Source organism: Lepus europaeus, chromosome 18, assembly GCF_033115175.1.
Source record: "Lepus europaeus isolate LE1 chromosome 18, mLepTim1.pri, whole genome shotgun sequence".
Taxonomy (NCBI): Eukaryota; Metazoa; Chordata; class Mammalia; order Lagomorpha; family Leporidae; genus Lepus; species Lepus europaeus.
Genome location: NC_084844.1, coordinates 18,362,361 through 18,381,707, shown reverse-complemented (window position 1 = coordinate 18,381,707; position 19,347 = coordinate 18,362,361). Strand labels below are relative to the sequence as shown.

The following is a 19,347-nucleotide window of genomic DNA, read 5'->3' as shown; positions in this document are numbered from 1 at the left end:
GAGCCTGGGGGCAAACTGGAAAACCCCTGGACTTGGGCCTTCTCAAAGTCCCAGCTCCCACTCCCTTGGGGATGCTCTGGCATCTGGAGCGTCAGGTCAGCTGAACCTGGGGGCCCTGAGCTCCCTCGTACAGGGCGCAGCCCTACGCTCATGGGGCAGAATACTGGCAGCCGAGACCCGGCCAGGGGTCGGCTGTCCTCCCAGGCTTGGGGCACAGGGGGCCTAGGACTCTGGGACAACTTGTTCTGTTCTCAGAAGAGTCCTAGTGAAATCGACTCCGGCCACTCCCACTGGGTCTCAACAAGACCATTTATTTCTCTGTAAAAACTAACATGACATCAAAGAACCAACTGTGGAAACGACAGGATGGAAGTCGGACCCACCTACAGCTGTTCCCAGGGGGTGCGGGGCTGCTGCCCTCTGTCACCTGCCTCCCTGAGACCCAGCTGGCCTTGGGTCCATCTGCCTGGGGGGGCACTCCTCGGTGCCCAGCTCGTCGTCACGGGGGCTGCCCCTGCGGTTCCACATCTGGTTCTCCTGCCGAAGCCGCTGGTTCTCGGTGCGCAGCCTCTCCACCTCGGCAGCCAGCTCCTCCACGTGGCGGCAGCGCCACTGGCCGGAGCTCCCCTGCAGCTGCTGCAGCCGCCTGGTCTCTTCTTCGGCCTGCGACAGCCGCCTCTCCAGGTCTAGGTAGTCTCGCACCAGCTCCTGCTTGCTGCGGCCCTGCAGGCTCTCGGTGTGGTAGCGCTCATAGGCCTCAGAGAAGTCCCTCTGCTGGAACTCGCCATGTGCCCGGCCCCGCCCGTCACTGTCCCCTCCCTCACTCTCCCCGCCGGAGCCCGGCTGGGAGACCCCGTGGGGCACATCCAGGTTGGGCTCCTCCGGGTCTCGGTCGTTCATCAAGAACTGCGTGGTGTTGTAGGGCGCCACGGGCTGGCCTTTGGCAAACATCTCCTCGCGGACCCTGGAGGCCCTCTGGCTCTGCTTCTCGTCCCGCTGCTGCTTCTCCGCCCAGCTCAGCTCCAGGTAGGGCCGCCAGTGCCGCTTGCGCTTCGAGGGCCGCCGGCGGTGCTTCTTCCGGCCCAGCACGGCTTCCACCGAGCAGCCCTCTGAGCTCTGGGTCTGGGGACCCCTACTCTTCCAGCCCAGGTCACTGCCAGCCCCGGCAAGATCTTCATCTAAGTGGCTCTCCATCCGGGGCGTCATGGGCAGGGAACTGCCAGACTCTTCAGGCATCTGGGGGCTCCCTGGAGTGCCAGAGGCCTAGGGAGAAGGGAGGAGGGGGCAGGGGTCATAGACGGCCGGGGGCCGAATCCTTCCCAGTCCACCAAGCTTGAGGTCCACCCTCGCCCACCCAGCTAACTTGGTCATTCTCTAGTCACTCACCCTTTTGCAATCATTTGTTTACAGCTTACCTGTCTACTGTCCCCCAGCTCTCCCCAGGAATGCTCTGGGGACAGCAGGAACTTTACCTGTGTGTTTCACTCTGTCATTCCAACGCCTGGAACTTTACCTGGTTGAGTAGGCGTCCCATCATAATACCGTGTGAACAAATGGATAGAAGGAGAAAACTGGAGCCGGCGCTGTGCCACAGCAGGTTAAAGCCCTGGCCTGCAGTGCCGCTATCCCACATGGGCGCCAGTTCGAGTCCCGGCTGCTCTACTTCCAATCCAGCTCTCTGCTATGGCCTGGGAAAGCAGTAGAAGATGTCCCAAGTCCTTGGGCCTCTGCACCCACGTGGGAAACCTGGAAGAAGCTCCTGGCTCCTAGCTTTGGATCGGCTCAATTCCTGGCATTGTGGCCATTTGAGGAGCAAACCAGCAAGTGGATGATCTGTCTGTTTCTATCTTTCTTAGTAACTCTTTCAAATTAAAAAAAAAAAAAACAAAAACAAAAACCAAAAACTGGGATGGGAGATGGCCCCTGACTCATCTGCTCCATCAGAAGCCCAGATGGCACCTGCTCTTCCTCTTCCCAGACAGCCCGTCTTCCACACACAGCTGGCTCCCTGGGGAAGTGACCCATGCCCTCACACAGAGCACCACGTTCAGGAAGGCCCCATGCCTGGCTGTAATGCTCTGGTCTCCGCCTTGAACTTCCGAACAAGGGGCCCCACAAATTACAGAGCTGGTCCCGTTCCCAGCTGTCCACAGGCGTGACTCTTCCATCCTTGAGGGCTGGGCCCCAGGGCTATCTCTCCAGCAAAGCCCTCCCTGCCGGCCCCACCTCCCTGCCCGTGACCATCACGGCACCACACACAGTCCAGCCCTGCATGGCATTCACGTTATCATTCACCATCTGGCTGGGGACGCAGCTGGTCTGCTCACCTCGCCGCTGTCCCCCTACACATGGCACTGGGTTACGTGCTCAGTACACGTTTAAGTGACCTACAGCTCCTAAGACGGGGGGAATCCAAAAGCTGTTGGAAACGAGTCTCTCCTCTCCATCCCTCTAGGGTGGGGAACACGGAGCTGGCAGGGCTCTTCTCCGAGGGCAGGAAAGGAGTCCGCACCAAGGGAAGAGAGCCAGCCTCCAGGGTGCAGGGGGAGAGCTGGGGGCCTCATCTAGGAGGTGGGGAGACCAGGCAGGAGGGCGAGTATGTGGGGCCCCTCGGTGTTGGTGAGGCTACGAGCACTGAGGGCAGGGCGTGGGAAATGAATGGCTCTCACTCTGTGCTCGGGGTTTCTAATCATCACCACCGCCGCTGGTCTGTTGTTCTCGCACACACAATACAGCTTGGCGGCATCCGAGCGTGGGTCCACACGTGGGTAGGGTGTAGGTTAGGGGAACGCGGCGAAGGCAGCCCTGGAAAAGCCAGGGGCACGTTAGGTACCTTGTGGGGACCCTGCAGAGAACGTTAGGGAAGCAGAGGTATGTCACTGTGCTCACGAACGTGCATGCTGTCCCAATCGTGAGCCAAAGTCCTCCTCTCCGCCAGTGGCTTAGATCAACTTGAGAGGCTCTGAGATCGACTTGTTTGTGCGGTCACCTGCTCCCAGGCCTCAGCAAATGCTCCCTAATAATCCCTCCTCCACCAAGTCAGCCCTGCCACCAGGCCCACAGGCCTCCCTCCTGCCCCAAGGCTCGTCTGCACTACCTTTACTGCTCCTGCAGATAAGCTCTGAGACCAGGGTGAGTCACCTGTCCTCCCCGAACCTTCCAGCCCGGACATACGTGATCCCAATTAAATAAGTCCAAGAAACACTGGCCAGGGAGGACGGACCAGAAGTGCCTCCGGGGGAGCAGTGTTGTGGCACAGGGCGTTAGGCCGCCACCGCCTGCAATGCCCGCATTCCACGGGAGCACCAGGTTCAGGCCTGGCTGCTCCGCTTCCAATCCAGCTCCCTACCTAACGCACCTGGGAAAGCAGCGGAAGATGACCCAGGTCTTTGGGCCCCTCCACTCACGTGGGAGACCCGGATGGAGTTCCAGGCTCCTGGCTCCGGCCTGGCTCCGCCCCGGTCGTTGCGGCCATGCAGAGAGTGATCCAGAGGATGGAAGATCTCTCTAACTCTGCCTTTCAAATACACACATCTTCAAGTTTCTTCATATGAAACAAAAACAAAAGCGCCTCTGACCCCCATGAACCAAAAACTCTTCCTCCTGCTTCAGACTCGGTTCTAAGTGTGGACAAAATACAAATATTCAATTCTTTGGTCTTTAGATTAAAGCAAGGTCCTATTGTCAGAAGGCCCTCAATTTAATTAACTGATAACATATTTAACTTATTTGAAAGACAGGGAGACAGAGAGCTTCCATCCACCGGTTCACTCCCCAAACGCCGGTAACGGCCAGGACCAGGCCAGACTGAAGCCAGGCCACGGGAACTCAACCTAGGTCTCCCACGTGAACAGCACGGGCCCAATCCCCTGAGCTCTCACCTGCTGCGAAGACCCCAAGGGTAAACCCTGGGTCTGTCGCTTACGGGCTGCCTGACCCTGGAAAAGGCGTCTCAGCCCACGGACCTCAGCTCCCGCCACTTGGAAGGAATTCCCACTCCGGGGGCGACGAGGAGCCCAGGAGCTGGCAGGGGTTGGCTTCTGGCCCGCTGCCAGGGCGGCGCGGGGGCTCGTGTGAAATCCCGGCTCTCCGACTTCGCCAGCACCTCCGGGACCAGCAGCGAGGCCCAGGGGCGGTGGCCGGGTGGGCGCTTACCTGGGCCCCCTGCAGGGCCGCCGGTGACTCTGTGTCACAGCCGCTCATTTTCCCAAATCGCTCGGCAGATGTCTTTGACTAGTGGCACCTGCTCTGAACAACAACGCGAGACTCAGTCCTGAAGGAGAACTCTCAGCAGGACCCGGGCTGCCCGGGCGGCGGCAGCCATCTTGTGGCACCAGACCTGCACGCCCTCCCTTGAGAATGAGGGCCCCCGAAGGCGGCCTCCCCCAGCCCGGCTCTCACACCTCCAGCCAGCAGGAGCCAAACGGCAAGAAGAGGCCATCTTCCCTGCGCTGGCCCTCAGCTCCCGGGCCCCGGTTCATCGCCATGGCCCCTTGGAAGTTCCTGGAGCCCAGGCTGGCGGCTGAGAAGCCATGCCTGCGCCTTGCGCCCGCTGGCCGCCCACGGGAAAGGAGTCCGCCAGGGGGAGGCTGCGAGGGGCCTGGGACTGTGGCTCCCGAGGACAACCTGCGGCGGGCTCGGGCCCCCATCTTGACGGCAGCCCCGCCCCTCAGCGCCTCCTCAGGCTGGGCTCCACCGGGCAGGGCCTGGCCTGCCTCCCCCTTCCTCTCGGGCCGGGAAACGGAACGGGGAGCTTCCCTACCACCTGCAGCTGGGCGGGAGGCCCAACCGAGCTACGAGTGGGTTTCTTGGGAAGAGGGACTAAAGCATGGAAGGAGGTTTTGCAAAGGTGGCACTAACCTAGTTCCTGACATGGGCTACGCACACGACTACATCTGTCTGTCTGCCACCGCCTGTCTGCGCAGTTCCCAACGCCTCAGCCCTACCTCTTGCTGCAGTTGCAGCAGCTCTGGCCAAGCCGTTCAGGCACTAAGTTGGGGGGAGGGGACAGCTTGGCGGCGCGGTGCCTGCTGGGGATTGTAGTTCCTCCGGCCCGGGAAAGAGGCCCAAAGCCGGTCACGTAAACAGCCACACCCGAGAACTGCAAAACCCATCTATCTTTGCGCGGGCGGTGCCCGCGCTCACTGCTGCCTTCTCCGATTGGCCAAGTTGCCTGCCAATATTCTCACTTTCGTCAACGATTAGCTGTGCGGAAGCACAACCAATCCGCCTTTATCAAGCTCAATTAAAGAGTTCATTGATGGCGCTAATCTTTACCGGACAGCTGATAGATCCGGCTGGGGGCGGGGCTAACCGCGGAGGGATCCTCGGCCCTTGAGGAAGGCGACAAGAAGACCGGTGGCCGTCGCCGCCATTTTGGGCTGGGAGGAGGCAGCGGAGGGACTCGCTGCGCAGTGAGAGCACCCCATGGGGGGTGGTCCGGGCGCGGGGAGAGGCCGGGCCAAGTGGGCTGCCTGTAGTGGTGGCGCTGGGAAACGCCGGGGAGTGGGGCCCGGGGACAGGGAGGGTAAAGGTTGTAGCCTTCCGCAGCCGAGCTCGGTCCTCGCCGTCCTGGCAGCCCCGCAGCCTCGCCTCGCACGGGGGGCGGGGTTCTTGGGTAATCACCGCGTGTTTCCCGAGACCCCCGCAGGAGAGGGGCCGGTGAAGCGGCTCTCCTTTACTGGCCTTCCACAGGGGCGCGGCTACTGAGTTTGGGCTCTGCCAAGGCCCTTATCACCCCCACCCCGTCCGACCTGGGTATGGCGGCAAAGGCCCAACGTAGCGGGACCCCCCACTTCGAACTACTCGTGGGGGAGCGGCGCCAGATTCTAGACACTGGCGGCGCGGGGGAGGGCGGAGGTCGCAGCTCTGGCCTCGGCCCCACCCCCCACCGGCACCCCGGGCGTGGCAGTCCGCAGGAGCCCCGAGGGCGGAGAGCCGGTGCACCCACCTTTCCCATCGTCCTGCGACATGGCCATCCCGCCTCCCGGGCTGGGGACGGGAGCATCCCCCTAACTGATGTAGCAACCACGAGCTGCCCCCGGGAACATGTACGTAGGGGCACGTGGAGCGCCTGAGGAGCCCGGTGCTTGGGGATCGCTCATGCCCACAAAATTCTCCCACCCAGCCCCGATTCTCCGAACGACCTGCCTCCCACGTCGCCGGCCACTTTTGGAAACTCCTGAAGTGTGCTGTCCCACTTCTCTTGATGGTCTATGCCAAAGGGCTGGGGTTCTGGCCCTTGCAGGGGTGGATCACAAAATAATTTCAGAGTCGCCAGGACCCAGGAATAGAAATGGAGTGGCCCATTTCGGATGTTTCACGGACATCTGTTTGCGTTTTGAAATCTGAGCCCTAACTTTTACTGAAACTTTTGGAGAAATGGCCGCCCTCCTAGAGGGGGAAAAAAGTACTAATTCCAGTGCAATCTTTGTAAGACTACAAAGTCTTTCCAGTTTAAGCAATTTTCTCCCACAAACTGAAAGAAATGAGGGAGGTTTTTTGTTGTTGTTGTTTTGTTTTTTGTTTTGTTTTTGCGTGTCCTTGGTATGTAGTTACCAGGGAATCGCTTGAAATTCTAATTCCCAGATGCTACCGGAGTAGAAGTTGCAGTTTTCATCTGCACATATATGGTATTTGGGAGGTAGGGAGAACCTTTGAAAGAATAGACCTCAAATTCCACCAGTAGCAGCAGCCTTTTTTTTTTTTTTTTTTAAAGATTTATTTATTTGTTTGAAAGGCGTAGTTAGAGATCTATGGGCTGGTTCACCCCCCAAATGACTACAGTCGCCAGGGCTGGGCCAGGAACCTGGAACTCCATCTGGGTTTCCCATGTGGGTGCAGGGGCCCAAGATGGCCATCTTCCAACTGCTTTTCCTGGCACATTAGCAGGGAGCTGGGTCTGAAGTGGAGCGGGACTCCAACTGGTGCCCATATGGGAGGTTGGCAGGGCAACACCTGCTTAACCTACTGTAACACAAGCTCAGGCCCCTGTAGCAGATTCCTAATGACTGGAGTTTGAAATGTATTGAATTGAAGATCTTTTAAAGATTTTTATCATTTTTTAAAAGATTTATTATTTATTTGAAAGACAGAGACAGAGATCTTTTATTTGCTGGTTCTCTTCCCAAATGGCCACAACGGCCAGAGCTGGGCCGATCTGAAGCCGGGACCTTCTTCCGGGTCTCCTACACAGGTGCAGGGGCCCAAGGACTTGGGCCATCTTCTGCTTTCCCAGGCCACATTGGAGAGCTGGATCGGAAGTGGAACAGCCTGGACTCCAACCAGCACCCGGTTAGGATGCCGGCACTGCAGGGGGCGGCTGTGCCAGCTTCACCACTGTACTGACCCCTTGAATTGCAGATTAAACTGCCTTGTTTCCCGCTGCTTGAAATCTAAATCCGGACAGATTTGTGGCCCAGGTATCTTCAGATAATAGTTTTGTTGCTAAATGTTAGTTAAAATCATGCCTAGGGGGGCCCTAAGTAGGAAGTTGACTGGGCAGGGCACTTGATCTTTGTGGTTGCCTTGTGATGAATTTCATTATCAACTACAGGTGATCAAATGATTCCTAAGCCTTTGGCTGTTAATAGTAAGAACCTTGAAAGTCTTCAGAACTGAAGGCCTGCTCCCTTCTATTATTAATAAAATACTTTTTCTTAAATTTTAAAGACAACACCATAGTTTATTTTCTTCCAATGTCCCCAGAAGTTCTCAGAACTTTTTAACAATTGGATTGCAAAAATAGATCACCATGAATGAGGTTCTTGGTCTAGAATTTGTGCCTCTTACTCCTCACTGAGGCTTCAGTACCCTTGGTTCATGCATAGGTTGAGTCTTTGGCCTGTGGCGTGTTCACTGTACGCTGATGGAGAACGGTGTTAGGAAAAGCTGACACTGGGGAGTTACGTGAAATAATCAAAGGAGCTGAAAGGAGTTTTAGAGATTATTTTTGTGATTCTTTTGTCAAAAACTTTATGTGGGAGGATCCTAGACTTCTGTGATTCATCCTCCATTATGAAGTGATGTAGTTAAATCTTTGGTTGCTACTAAGTGGCTAATATTCTACCAGGTGCAGAACTTTGTTACTCATTTATAAATGAAAATTTGCTGTCCTTAAGCTGTTCCATTCCTTGATAAGAAAAGTTGAGACTAAAGCCAGTTTAGTAACAGCCCCCTGGTTTTCTACTGAGTGAAGCACAGAACTGGAAGTTAGGAACTCCGAGTTCTGTTTCTGTGTGTGCCTTCCCTGAGTCGGTTGGCTTGGCTCTGGACCAAATCCTGAAGATGAGGCCAAACTGGTCGTTTTGTTGCTGAGTCCATTGTTCATGTAATGTTCAACCAGCCTTTCAGCTTCCTCCTCCGCTCTCCCCTTCAGATGAATTACTGTGGCTCCAGGACAAACCACACGTCCTGTATGCCTCAGTTTCCTGATTTAAAAAATAGTGCTGCGTCCTTCACAGATAACCTTGAGAGTAACCACCTTCCCGAGGGATGTGGAGTCTACTCCCTGTAACTTTGTAATCTGGGGACTTTACTTCCGCTTCCAGAGTGGGGCAGTGGGGAGGAGGCCTGTCTTACCTGAGTGCGGCCTTGGTTGTCCGTGGCAGCCAGAATGGCCGTTCAAGTAGGATGAACAAGGGTTGGTCTCAGAGTGTCAACAGTTGTTATGGTGAGCCCTGGACGCTTTACAGCTGGACGGTGGCCAACTCCTGGCCAACTCCTGGCTGTGTGAGTGTGAGCGGGGCCATTGACAGGTGGGAGTGATGCCCCCACCGCAGGAGAAAGATGCCTGCTTCTCAGCCATCAGTCTCCACAGTTGATCCATTGTTTTACACTCTTGTCTTTAGCTCCCACCATCTTTCCTCTCTCTACTTTTTTAAATTGTTCAAATGTTTGGTGGCTTTGTGAAGTGTATTTTTAGTAATATCTAGAGAGGATGATAGAACTAACCTATTGGATATTCCTTCCACCCCAGATTTGGTCTTTGTTGCATGGAAGTTGTCCTGGAGTTAGGTAGAATTATACGTTTAAAATGCTTCCTTGCACTGTGCAGTGAGTTAAGCCACTGTTTGGGACACTCATATCTGAGTGTATGTTCCAGTCACTACTGCTCAGCTTCTGATGCACCCTGGGAGGCAGCAGACTTGGGCCCCTGCCACCAATGTAGGAGACCCAGATGGAGTTGGAGCTTCTGGCTTCAACCTGGCCCAGCCCTGGCTATTGGAGATATTTGGGGGAGTCAACAGCAGACAGAAGATCTCTCTCTCTCTCTCTCTCTCTCTCTCTCTCTCTCGCTGTCCCTTTCAAGTAAACAAAAATAAAAAATTTTGGAAAAAGCTTCTTTAAAAAAGACTTCAGACCTTCAGTTTACTCCTCTGAAGATCAGGGCAGGTTCTGGGTGTGATCATCTTCTCACACTCTTGAGTAAGGAGCTCTCACAAGCATTCACATTTTCCTCCAGAAATGGACTTTTTGATCACTGCGAACTCATGGGTTGTTAATATTTCACACACAGTCAGTGGATGTGTCAAATAGAATATGGCTTCAGATGAGAGTACAATTCCCTTCTGAATTTTTGCTCTTGGAAAATATTTTTTTTAAAAGATTTACTTATTTTTATTTCAAAGTCAGAGAGAAGGAGAGACACAGAGATCTTCCATCTGCTGTTTCACTCCCCAGATGGCTGCAATGGCTGGAACTGGGCAGGACCAAAGCCAGGAGCTTCATCCAGGTCTCCCACTTGGGTAGCAGGGACCCAAGTACTTGTGCCATCAGCAGGGAGCTGGATTTGAAGTGGAGCACCCAGGACATAAAGCAGTGCCAGCCCCTTGAAAAATATTTTTAGGCCGGTGCTGTGGCTCACTAGGTTAATCCTCCGCCTCCGGTATCCCATATGGGCACAGGGTTCTAGTCCCGGTTGCTCCTCTTCCAGTCCAGCTCTCTGCTGTGGCCTGGGAAGGCAGTGGAGGCTGGCCCAAGTGCTTGGGCGCCTGTACCCGCATGGGAGACCAGGAGAAGCACCTGGCTCCTGGCTTCGGATTGGTACAGCACCAGCCATAGCGGCCATTTTGGGGGTAAACCAACAGAAGGAAGACCTTTCTCTCTGTCTCTTTCGCTAATTCTGTCAAATAAAAAAATATATATATTAAGAAAATATTTTTAAAAGCCCACTGTAGGGACTGGCACTGTGGCATAGTGGGTAAAGCTGCCACCGCCTGTGGTTCTGGCATCCCATTTGGGCACCAGTTTGAGTCCTGGCTGCTCACCTTCTGTTCTAGCTCCCTGCTAATGGCCTAAGAAAGCAGAAGATGGCCCAAGTGCTTGGGCCCTGCACCCACGTGGGAGACCCAGAAGAAGCTCCTGGCTTCAGATTGGCCCAGCTCTAGCTATTGGAAAGTAAATCAGCAGATGGAAGATACTCACAATTCTCTCTCTGCCTTTCACATAAAAAAAAAAAAAAAAAAAAAAAAAAAAAAAATCTTAAAAACTAAACAAAAAAACAGGGCCTTCTTAAAAAAGCCCAGTGTCCCTCTTGGTGCTGTATTAAGGGAAAGCTGTTGGAAAAGATGGTTTCCTGTAACAGCTCAACCGTTTGAACTGTGTTGGTGTGCTCAGGTTTGTCAGTAAACAACTAGGGTTATTCCTACTGTTGCCTGTGTTGTATCAGTTGTACTCCAGTCTCTGTTTTTAAAGATTTATGTATTTAGTTGTTTGAAAGCAGAGTGATAGAGGGATCGTCCACTACTATTCACTCCTTAGATGGTCGCAACTCAGACTGATCCGTACAAAACTGGGAGTTCAGAACTCCATCAGGCCTCCGACGTGGGCAGCAGAGGCCCAAGTGCATGGCCATCCTCTACTGCCTTCCCAGGCACGTGTACTCACGCGGGACGCGGACAAGGCAGCAGCGCCACCACGCCAGCCCTGACCTACGTTCTCTGGCTCCTGGCTCCATCTATTGTTTATGGTTCCCCTCTCTTTGGAAATACCTAGCCAGTTTTCCAGGGCTAAACCAATCAAACTCCCTCGCTTCCCCACCCCTAAAACTGAACTATAAAGGATCCTGTCTCTCTTTTTTTTTCTTTAAGGATCCTGTCTCCAGATGGCCTGTGTTGTCATTACTAATAGGAAGATAGTGTCTGACCAGCTAGTTTGCAAAGCAGTTTTCCTGGGTTGGGTACCATATGAGAAATTTAACAAACTAAAATTGTCCATTTGCAAGCCTGTTCTTCTGAGCAGCTGTTCAGATGTTGGGCAGAAGGGCCAGTATTGTGGCACAGTGGGTTAAGCCGCTGCTCGCAGCACTGGCATCCTCTGTGGGAATACTGGTTCCAGTCCCTGCTGTTTGCTTCAGTCCACTTCCTGCTAATGCACCTGGGAAGGCAGTGGATGGTGGCCCAAGTATTTGGACCCCTGCCACCCATATGGGAGACCAGCATAGAGTTCTTGGCTCCTGGCTTCAGCCTGGCCTGGACCTGGCTATTGTGACCATCTGGGGAGTGAACCAACAGATGAAAGATCTCTGTTCTGTCACCTGCTTTTCAGATATTAAAAAAAAAAAGTTAGGCAGAGGATTTTAGTGACGGGCTGGAGAGGGCCTGGGGACCACTTGTCATCCCATATCCCCTCTGTCAGGAGGGCAATGTGCTAACATTTCAGGGTAGACAGTGTTGATCAGAAATTGAGATTTTTGCACAAAACTCATCCTGAGAACTTAGGTCAGTAAGTAAATCTGATAAAGTACCATTCATTGTCTTTGAAAGCAAAATTCAAAATTCCATGAAAAGGTAAATTGAAGTAATTTAGGAGAGCCTCTTAAAGCTGAATGGTTCATGTAATTTAGAGTGGACTGACTACATCTCAAAACAGACTTTCCGATGATAAATCATTACAGTGCTCCCAAGATTCATTTTGGAAATCTCATGTTTTTAGTAGTAGGGGAAATAAGTTCCTTATAGCTCAACCCATCGTAGGAGGATCACTGCTGCTCGCATTCTGTGCAGTGTAGATGAAGCCAGGGGGCACTGTTGCTACTGCCGTTCCAAGCAGCCGTTTTTCTGGGGCTACTGCATGACGTCATAACAGAAGAAAAACCACGAAAACTCTTTCAAAATAGACATTTAATGTGATTTTTAGGCCAAAGTAAAAACCCAGCATACAATGTCCCTGGTGGACCAACTGCCAGCCCAGGACCAAGTGAGGCCAGCTCTGCATGGCCCTGATTCTCCCTTTGGCATTGTTTCCCTTGATGTGTTGACTTGTGGGTGCTTCTTAAGCACCCTAAGGTGCATGTCACTCATGCAGCGCCCACCACCTCCACCACTGCCACTTAGCTGCGAAAACAGGCTTCCCAAATGGCAGGGTTTCTTACCCTCCAGGGAACTTGACCATCATCTTGGAACCCTCTCCCTAGAAAAATGTACACGTAACGCAAGTGGACATATGATTCCAGGGGGTTCATGGACCCCAGGGCCCCTGCAGTTTGCTAGACCGAGTGAAGGTTCCCGGGAGTCCCTGTGCTGGTGGGTGGGCAGTGCAGTTGCTCTAGGGAGACCCTGCGGGTGAGGAGGGGCAGGGCTCCCCACAGTGACCCAAGGTCGTCATCTTGTAATTTCTTACAAATGAGCAGCACTTAGTTCTCAGGGCTTCCCTGTTTTCAAGAGCAGACTTAAGCCGAGCAGCTACCAGCAATGCAGGAGACAGCGTAGCTGGTGTAGGGTAGTGGGGCTCCTCACCTGAGCCCCTCAGCACCTCATGGACCTCCTCCTGCACGGTGGGTTTTCATTGACTTGCAGTGGAGGGACACGCCTCGCCTGTTTGACCCTCAAGGCAAGGCAGATGCACCCAGTCCCTTTTGTGTCATGAGCACTTAAGTACAGGACAGTTAAGGCTAAGTCCCTGGAATCCCCCACCAGCCCTTTCCTTTATAAATCCAGTATTCCTTACTCTGAGACATCTGAAAGGGCTGCCCTAGAAATTTCTCTAACCGTGGCTTGCACTAAGAAAGGTTTACCAAGAGCCTCAAGGAGACATCCAGATCTTCCAGCCGTCTGGGCAGAGGGAAGGGGGATAACCGAGGCGGTCAGCTGTCTAACTGCCAAGTCAGGTTCACACTGAGTTTTGAATGGCTATTGAGAAGCAGAATTAAATGTTAAGCATCTGATTATGGCCAGTTTCCACTCCCCAAAACACCCAACACTATCTTTCCCTGCATCAAGAAAGAAAACCAAGGCACTAGAAAGCAAGCACACTTAAGTTTGAAGATGATTAAATCTCTCTGTAGCATACTAAAACCCACCTGAAAATAGCAACTTCAGAGTTCTCCCGTTGAAATTTTTTTTGCAGACTGACAAATTTAATGATTTTCTTACCCCTCTCCAAAAATGCATCACATAAATCATTACTTTTTTGAATGAGTTCTAGAAATCACACTGAAACTAAGTTACATTTACAAATATTAAATTTATTATAACTAGAGTAAAGTAATCAATTCTCAGATTTGGCCACCTTATAGCTCCATTTAAGGAGGGGATTTTTTTTTTTTTTTAAACAGAAAGACGCATTATACCTTGGTCAAATTACTTACACAATAATAAAAAAAAATTCTATAAAGGAAACAAGAAAAGCAACCCTTCAGTTTCACATAATTAAAGAACAGGAGAAAGCACGCAAGCTACATCATAGCTAAATTTACCAAACCAACCAAAGCCGGGGGATTTTCTCTTCTGATTATGTCATAAAAAGGTCCGCTGTCTTATATACACATGTATATAATGTTACATTCCATCACTGTAAAAAGTCCCCTCTGCCCCCTCCCCGGAAGTTTCGGCCTAGTCCCCGAACTTGGACAGCGGCGCGCGCTCCTGCCGGTGCAGTGCGTTCTCGGTCAGCAGCTGGAGGTTCTCGGCGCGCAGCCGGTCCAGCTCCAGCTCCAGCTCCCGCACGCGCGCGTCGTCGCCCGGCCGCTTGCTCTCCAGCCGCAGCCGGTTGTTCTCGTCCTCCATGCGCGAGAGGCACTTCTCCAGCTCCAGGTACTCCTTGATGAGCTCCTGCTTGCTCATGTTCTGCAGGCTCTCGGCGTGGTAGCGCTCGTACGTCTCCGAGAAGTCCCGCTGCAGAAACTCGCTGCCGTCCCCCCCCATGCCGTCGCTGCCCCCGTCCTCCTCGCCCGCCTCGTCCATAAAGTCCTCGTCGCTGGTGTCGTCGGACTTGGCGGCGGCCCGCTTAGGGTAGAGGCCGGTCTTGAGGTCCGGTTCCTCCTGGTCGTGGTCATCCATAAGGAACTGCGTGGTGTTGTACGGCGCGACCGGCTGGCCCTTGGCGAACATCTCGGCTCGGAGCCTCGAGGCCCGCAGGCTCTGCTTCTCGTCGAACTTCTTCTTCTCCTCCCAGGTCAGCTTATAGTACGGCTTCCAGTGCCGCTTCTTCTTGGAGGGGCGTCTCCTGTGCTTCTTCTTGCCCAGATGCCGCTGCTGCTGTCCCCACGCCTCCTCGGCCCCGGCGGCAGGGGCCTCCAACTTGTCGGCCTCGGAGTCCCGACACGCCTCGGCCCGCGGCTCCCCCGCCGCGGACAGGTCGCCCCCGTTCTGGCTCTTCTCGCCGGGTTCGAGGCAGGCCTGAGGCTGCGGGCTCCCTTCCCCCTCCGGCCCCGGACGGCCGCCCGGCTGGGGGGCCGCTCTCGATTGCCACCTACTGTCCTCCTCGGGCAGCCGCTCCTCCGCGCCGGGGGGCCGCTCGGGCTTCTGCTCCTCCCGGACCGCGGCAGCACCTGCACAGTTGCTAGTTGGAGGCTGGTGTTGGTGCTCGGACAAGAGGGGCTCGGCCATGGCTAGTGGAGTCCTCTTCTCGAAGTTTGCGAAATGTTGGCTCTGAATCCTGGAGGGAAAGAAAGATTTCCTCTTTTCTCTCTGAAGACGTGCGAGAGTCCTCTTCGGTAATCCCTGCAGGGACGCCTCGAGCGAGTCCTCCTGTCGGCAAACTCCAGTTGCAACTTAGGGCGCTCAAGGCAGTAAAGGGTTAAGCGCCAACAGCGCGGCGACTTCGCGGGTCCAAGGGGGTGCAGCGGCAGGAGCCGTGCGCAATGTGCAGAGCGGGTGGGCCTCAAGCCGCCCCGCCGAGCGCCCCCACGTCGAGGAGCTGGTGGGCAAGGAGACGAGGTTAAGTCCAACGGGTTAAACCCAGCCTCGAAGGGGTTAAAACTACCCGATGACGCCGCCTCCGAGGGGCCGAATCCACAAAGGGTTAAATCCCCTGCCGCAGAGCCCACAAGGGGTTAAAGTCCCAGAGCCACCTCCTCCCACTTCCACGGGTGTCGCTCCAACCCGAGCTTCCAGGTCCCTAGGCCCGGCCAGAGCCCTAGCCGAGGACAGACAAACTCATCTCCCCTTTGGCTCGATGCTCTGCTCAGCTCAGCGCTCCTCCGCCTCCTCCTCCTCTCCTCCCTCCTCCCCCTTCACTCGGCGCTGCTTCCGCCTCCTCCCCCGGCCTCCCCTCCCCACCTGCCTCTCCACCTGCCAACTTCCAACTGCTGTCTCCCAGCCCTCTGCGCCCTTTTTATATAGCAGCTGGGTCGCCCCGCCTACGCGCATGCGAAATGGCGCCTGCGTTGCGGGAAGCCGGGAGTCGTAGTTCCCATCCTTCGGGACCGCCGTCCTCGCGCGCCGTGCGACGTAGCCAATCCCAGAAGGCGTGGGGGGCGTCTCCTAGGCCGCCTCGGCCCTCCGCTTGGCCCTCGCAGGAGAAACGTGAGCGGCCATTGGCCAGGAGTAACACGTCTCGCCCGGGAAGGGCTGCCAATCGCCAAGGAGATGGGGCGGGTCCCGGGCCATACCATTCTGCTCCAAGAATATTAGAAGATTCGGTGGCCTGCGGGGGCCCGCACAGGATATTTTTATGAAAAGGTGCGTCTTAAAGACTGTTATCGCATTCTATCCTCAGCGGAAGGGTTCCGACGGTTATAAACATTTGTCAACTAAGGCAAAAATGGTTTGTTCCTAAAAAGTAGTCCCTAAAGTGGGAAGGAGGATTAAATCCTATAAAGAGAGAATGCTCGCCGTGGCTGCCAGCTCTCGATTCTTAAGACGACGGTAATGGCTGCGAGGCGTGCGGTTTGTGCCTGGGACTGACATTTGCGGAAGGATATTATGGTCATGTTTTTGTAAAAAACGAAAGGCGCATGAAGAAGTAAACAAATGAAGAATAAAAAGTGCCGCCTTAAAGGGACAGTGTGGCCGCGTTTAGTGCAGCAACCTCGAACTAGGCCTCGGAGGAGGGCGGGTTCGAGTCCCGGGTGACGTCGATCCCGGGACCAACCTCGGGACCCTGCGGCCGAGGTGGCCGCCCAGCCCTGAGAGCCCTCTCCGCCCCAGGGGCCAAGGAACACTGGCGATCGGCGGCTGAGCCTCTGGCCCGGGCCGCGATTGGAAGGCGCAGGCGGTGGAGGACTCGCCCCGGGGCCTCCGCTCTGTCGAAGAAAATGGCCTCCTGGGGTCGACTGGGTCCCTTCACTTCCGACCTGGAGCGTTTCCGGGAGTCCGGATGGGGAGGCCAGGCCAGCTAATGGGCCTTTTTATTGGGAAGGGGTTCGGAAAAAAATAGCGATTAAGTTATCACTGCTGGCTATCCAAAGTGAAGAGAGGTGCCATCCACAGAGGGGGTGGGGGCAGAGCCAGAGGCTTCCCCGGGAAGACAGGCCTGGTCCCCACACGGGGCGGGGACGGGCCTGGCCCCGGGCCTGGGCGTGTATCCATGGGGACCACGTCCAGCCCTGGGAGAGGTCCCGAGGGGACTCGGGGACGCGCACTCGCCGCCCGTTCCTGCCGCGGTGCCAGCGCAGCCCCTTCCATGCCGGGCCACCAGCCACTGACCGCCCACCCCCCGCCCCGCGAGGGAGGCAGGGCTGGAACTGCCGTCTCCATTTCCCTAAGACTGAGGGAAATTGGGTGACTTGTCCAAGGTCACGTGGCAGCCAGGGCAGCTCGGTTTCTGCGACCCCCTCACTTTCTGTCACCAACACGAGATTCCCTGTTTCCTCAAGAACTCTGGGTTTTGTTTCTTTGCGTTCCCAACAGTGTCAGCCTAACACACGCCCTTACTTCTTCCTTGGCGAACCGGTGTTGGGAGGGCTCGGCGGCGAGTGCGTGCGCCCTGCCTCCCGTCCCTGCTCAGGGGCTCTGCAGTCAACGGAGACGAGTGGAGAGCCCGCCAGGAGCTCCGGGCGGTGTCGGGGCCGAGGGGCAGAAGGCAAGGAGGAACTCGGGGTGGCTCCGGGGACAGTGTAGATGCGCTAAGACACTTCGGAAGGTTTGCGGAAAACTGGGCTAAAAGATGGTTATTTGGGTGCAAACTACAGTGGGAGCTCCAACACCTTCATGAAGGAACGATGCATGGATTTCCAGTTTTTAAACGTTTTCTAGTTCAGCTACTGGAAAGCCAGAGTGACAGAGAGGTCTTGTATCAGCTGGTTTACTCCCCAGATGCCTGCCGCAGCCTCAAGGAGCGCCGATGTCCCCTGTGGGTGGCGGGGCCGAACAGCTGAGCCATCGTCTGCTGCCTCCCTGGGTGCTTTGGCAGGAAGGGGCCCTCTGATAGCGCAACTGCTGTGTCATGACGCCCACCCCTTAAAAACTTTTCTGGACCAAAACTTCCCTTAATTGCATTTCCCAGTAGGTTTTCGAAGTGTCTCTCACACACACGCACACGCACACGCGCCCGTGGGAACTATGCGGTGGGGTGGTGGTGCTGGGCACGCCTCGTGTGCACTACAGCCTGCGCCGGGAAGGAAGGGCGCGCAGCAGTGCCTCTGGGACGCGTCCAGATGTTCTGGCGCTGACCTCCCCTGCTTGTTTTCTGTGGGCTTCCTACCCGAGAAGCCTGCTCTGGCCCGTGTTTCTGCAGGCTCCCTGGAGAAGAGGGGTTTTGCAGAGAACGGGCCGAGGCAATGGGAAGCCTCCCAGGTGTCCCCGCATTTCCTGGGGGGCAGGGGGGACTCTCGGTCAGATCCGGAAGGGGCAGCCGAGCTCGGCTCAGGGTGCCACTGGCTTCTGCTCCACGCTGGGGAGGAGTGGGCAGGCTCAGGTCAGGCCGCGCAGTTCTAGAATTCTGTCAGAGGCGGCCGGGGAACCTTACTGTTAGCTGAGTCCCAACCCTTTGGCTGCCATGTTACACCCCCAGCGGTAGCCGAGCCCAGGACTGCCCTGTGGAGAAGGACTTATCCCGATTTCTCAAACAAGGCGGCACGGGCTCAGAGCAGCGAAGAATCCTGGCCACCCTGGCGCAGCTCGTGTGCCGGTGAGCGGCCCGCAGCGCCCGGCGGGTCCCCTCCCGGGGCGCGATGCCCACCCTCGGCAGCAGTGGCTGATTCGGCCGCCCTGCTGGCCACCCCGGGCAGGGGCTCTCGGAGTGCGCTGAGGGCTCGCCCCACCCTGACAACGCGGGCCAAAGAGTGGGACTGCGGCTTCCAAGCGCCCGTGCAGGCCACGGCGAGGCCGGGGCGGGAAAGGGCACTCAGGAGCCTACAGGTCTTCAGCCAGGGGCCTTCGGATGCTGGGGCTCCGGGGGTGGCTGGGGCTGTTGCCGCCCGCCGCCCCCCGCGGGTGGGGACCCTGGCGAATGCCCTCCGCGCAGAGCAGGAGACGCTCGAGTGGGCCAGTTCACCGCTGAATATGGCCTGTGGCTAGGGCCAGGCCGGCCCACGGAGGCCAGCAGAGCTGGCTGACCAGAGGGAAGCCAAGGGCGCCGGGCATTGCGGTGGGGAAAAGTTCAAAAGCCAGGGGGCCGCGCCACGCCGAGGTCTGCACGCGGGCGCTCGGCCAACCCCGACGGGGCTCCCGGGCCGCCGAGGGGCGAGGCGGAGGCTCTGCCGGGCCCCACCTTCCCCGCGCGCCCAGGTCCTGGGGGGAGGTGGCACCGGGAACGAGCAGCTGAGGAGGCGCCAGCGGCCACTTCCGAGGCTGGGGTCTCAGGACCCCACCCCTCCCGCGCCCCCGACGGGATGTGGGGGCGGGGCCGCGCCCAGGCCGCCCCCCGCCCCGCCCCGGGCGCTCCTGCGCCCTCCTCCCCTGCAGGCCGACGCCTGTTTTCCCCTCGTTTGCCGAGGAGGGAAAATATTCCTCATTCAGAAATACCCGCGCGGGCCGCCGGGGCGCGGGGGAGGGGGCGGGGGGGGACCTGGGCCTCGTGCGCCCCCCGCCCCCGCTCCGTCCGCGGGGCCCCAGGAGGCAGAAGGTGAAGGTTTCTTTTTATTTAGTGAAACATTCATCTGTAAGTGACTGGGTCGTGAAGACGTCCTGAGTGTGCAGGGGGCGGGGGCGGCCGGGGGAGGGAGATGGGCGCCCCCCCCGCGCC

The 19,347-nt window shown here is 56.3% G+C and overlaps 2 protein-coding genes across 12 annotated transcripts; both read right to left on the bottom strand.

The window, feature by feature from the left end:
• Positions 1-290: 290 nt before the first annotated feature.
• HEXIM2 (HEXIM P-TEFb complex subunit 2) lies at positions 291-6,081 on the bottom strand. 10 transcript variants are annotated; one of them, XM_062175372.1, is made up of 3 exons: positions 5,951-6,081; positions 4,156-4,243; positions 291-1,263 (listed from the first exon to the last, which is right to left on the bottom strand). In XM_062175372.1, exons 2-3 carry the CDS (start codon positions 4,201-4,203, stop codon positions 424-426), a joined length of 888 nt encoding a protein of 295 aa, XP_062031356.1. In that variant the 5' UTR covers positions 4,204-4,243; positions 5,951-6,081; the 3' UTR covers positions 291-423. The 10 variants fall into 10 exon arrangements, with proteins under 10 accessions (XP_062031356.1, XP_062031349.1, XP_062031350.1 ...); XM_062175365.1 differs by lacking the exon at positions 5,951-6,081 and adding an exon at positions 4,861-5,241 and having other exon boundaries at positions 4,156-4,248; XM_062175366.1 differs by lacking the exon at positions 5,951-6,081 and adding an exon at positions 4,861-5,241.
• A 7,363-nt stretch (positions 6,082-13,444) lies between these two features.
• Positions 13,445-15,535, bottom strand: HEXIM1 (HEXIM P-TEFb complex subunit 1). 2 transcript variants are annotated; one of them, XM_062175364.1, is made up of 2 exons: positions 15,501-15,535; positions 13,445-14,877 (listed from the first exon to the last, which is right to left on the bottom strand). In XM_062175364.1, exon 2 carries the CDS (start codon positions 14,826-14,828, stop codon positions 13,833-13,835), a length of 996 nt encoding a protein of 331 aa, XP_062031348.1. In that variant the 5' UTR covers positions 14,829-14,877; positions 15,501-15,535; the 3' UTR covers positions 13,445-13,832. The 2 variants fall into 2 exon arrangements, with proteins under 2 accessions (XP_062031348.1, XP_062031347.1); XM_062175363.1 differs by having other exon boundaries at positions 15,505-15,521.
• Between the last annotated feature and the right edge of the window lie 3,812 nt (positions 15,536-19,347).

Coding starts and splice junctions, on each gene's coding strand:
- HEXIM2 (XM_062175372.1), bottom strand. CDS start 4,203: ATGAGCGGCTGTGACACAGAGTCACCGGCGGCCCTGCAGGGGGCCCAG. Junction 1,264..4,155: donor CGGCCCTGCAGGGGGCCCAG/GTAAGCGCCCAC, acceptor CCTTCTCCCTAG/GCCTCTGGCACTCCAGGGAG.
- HEXIM1 (XM_062175364.1), bottom strand. CDS start 14,828: ATGGCCGAGCCCCTCTTGTCCGAGCACCAACACCAGCCTCCAACTAGC.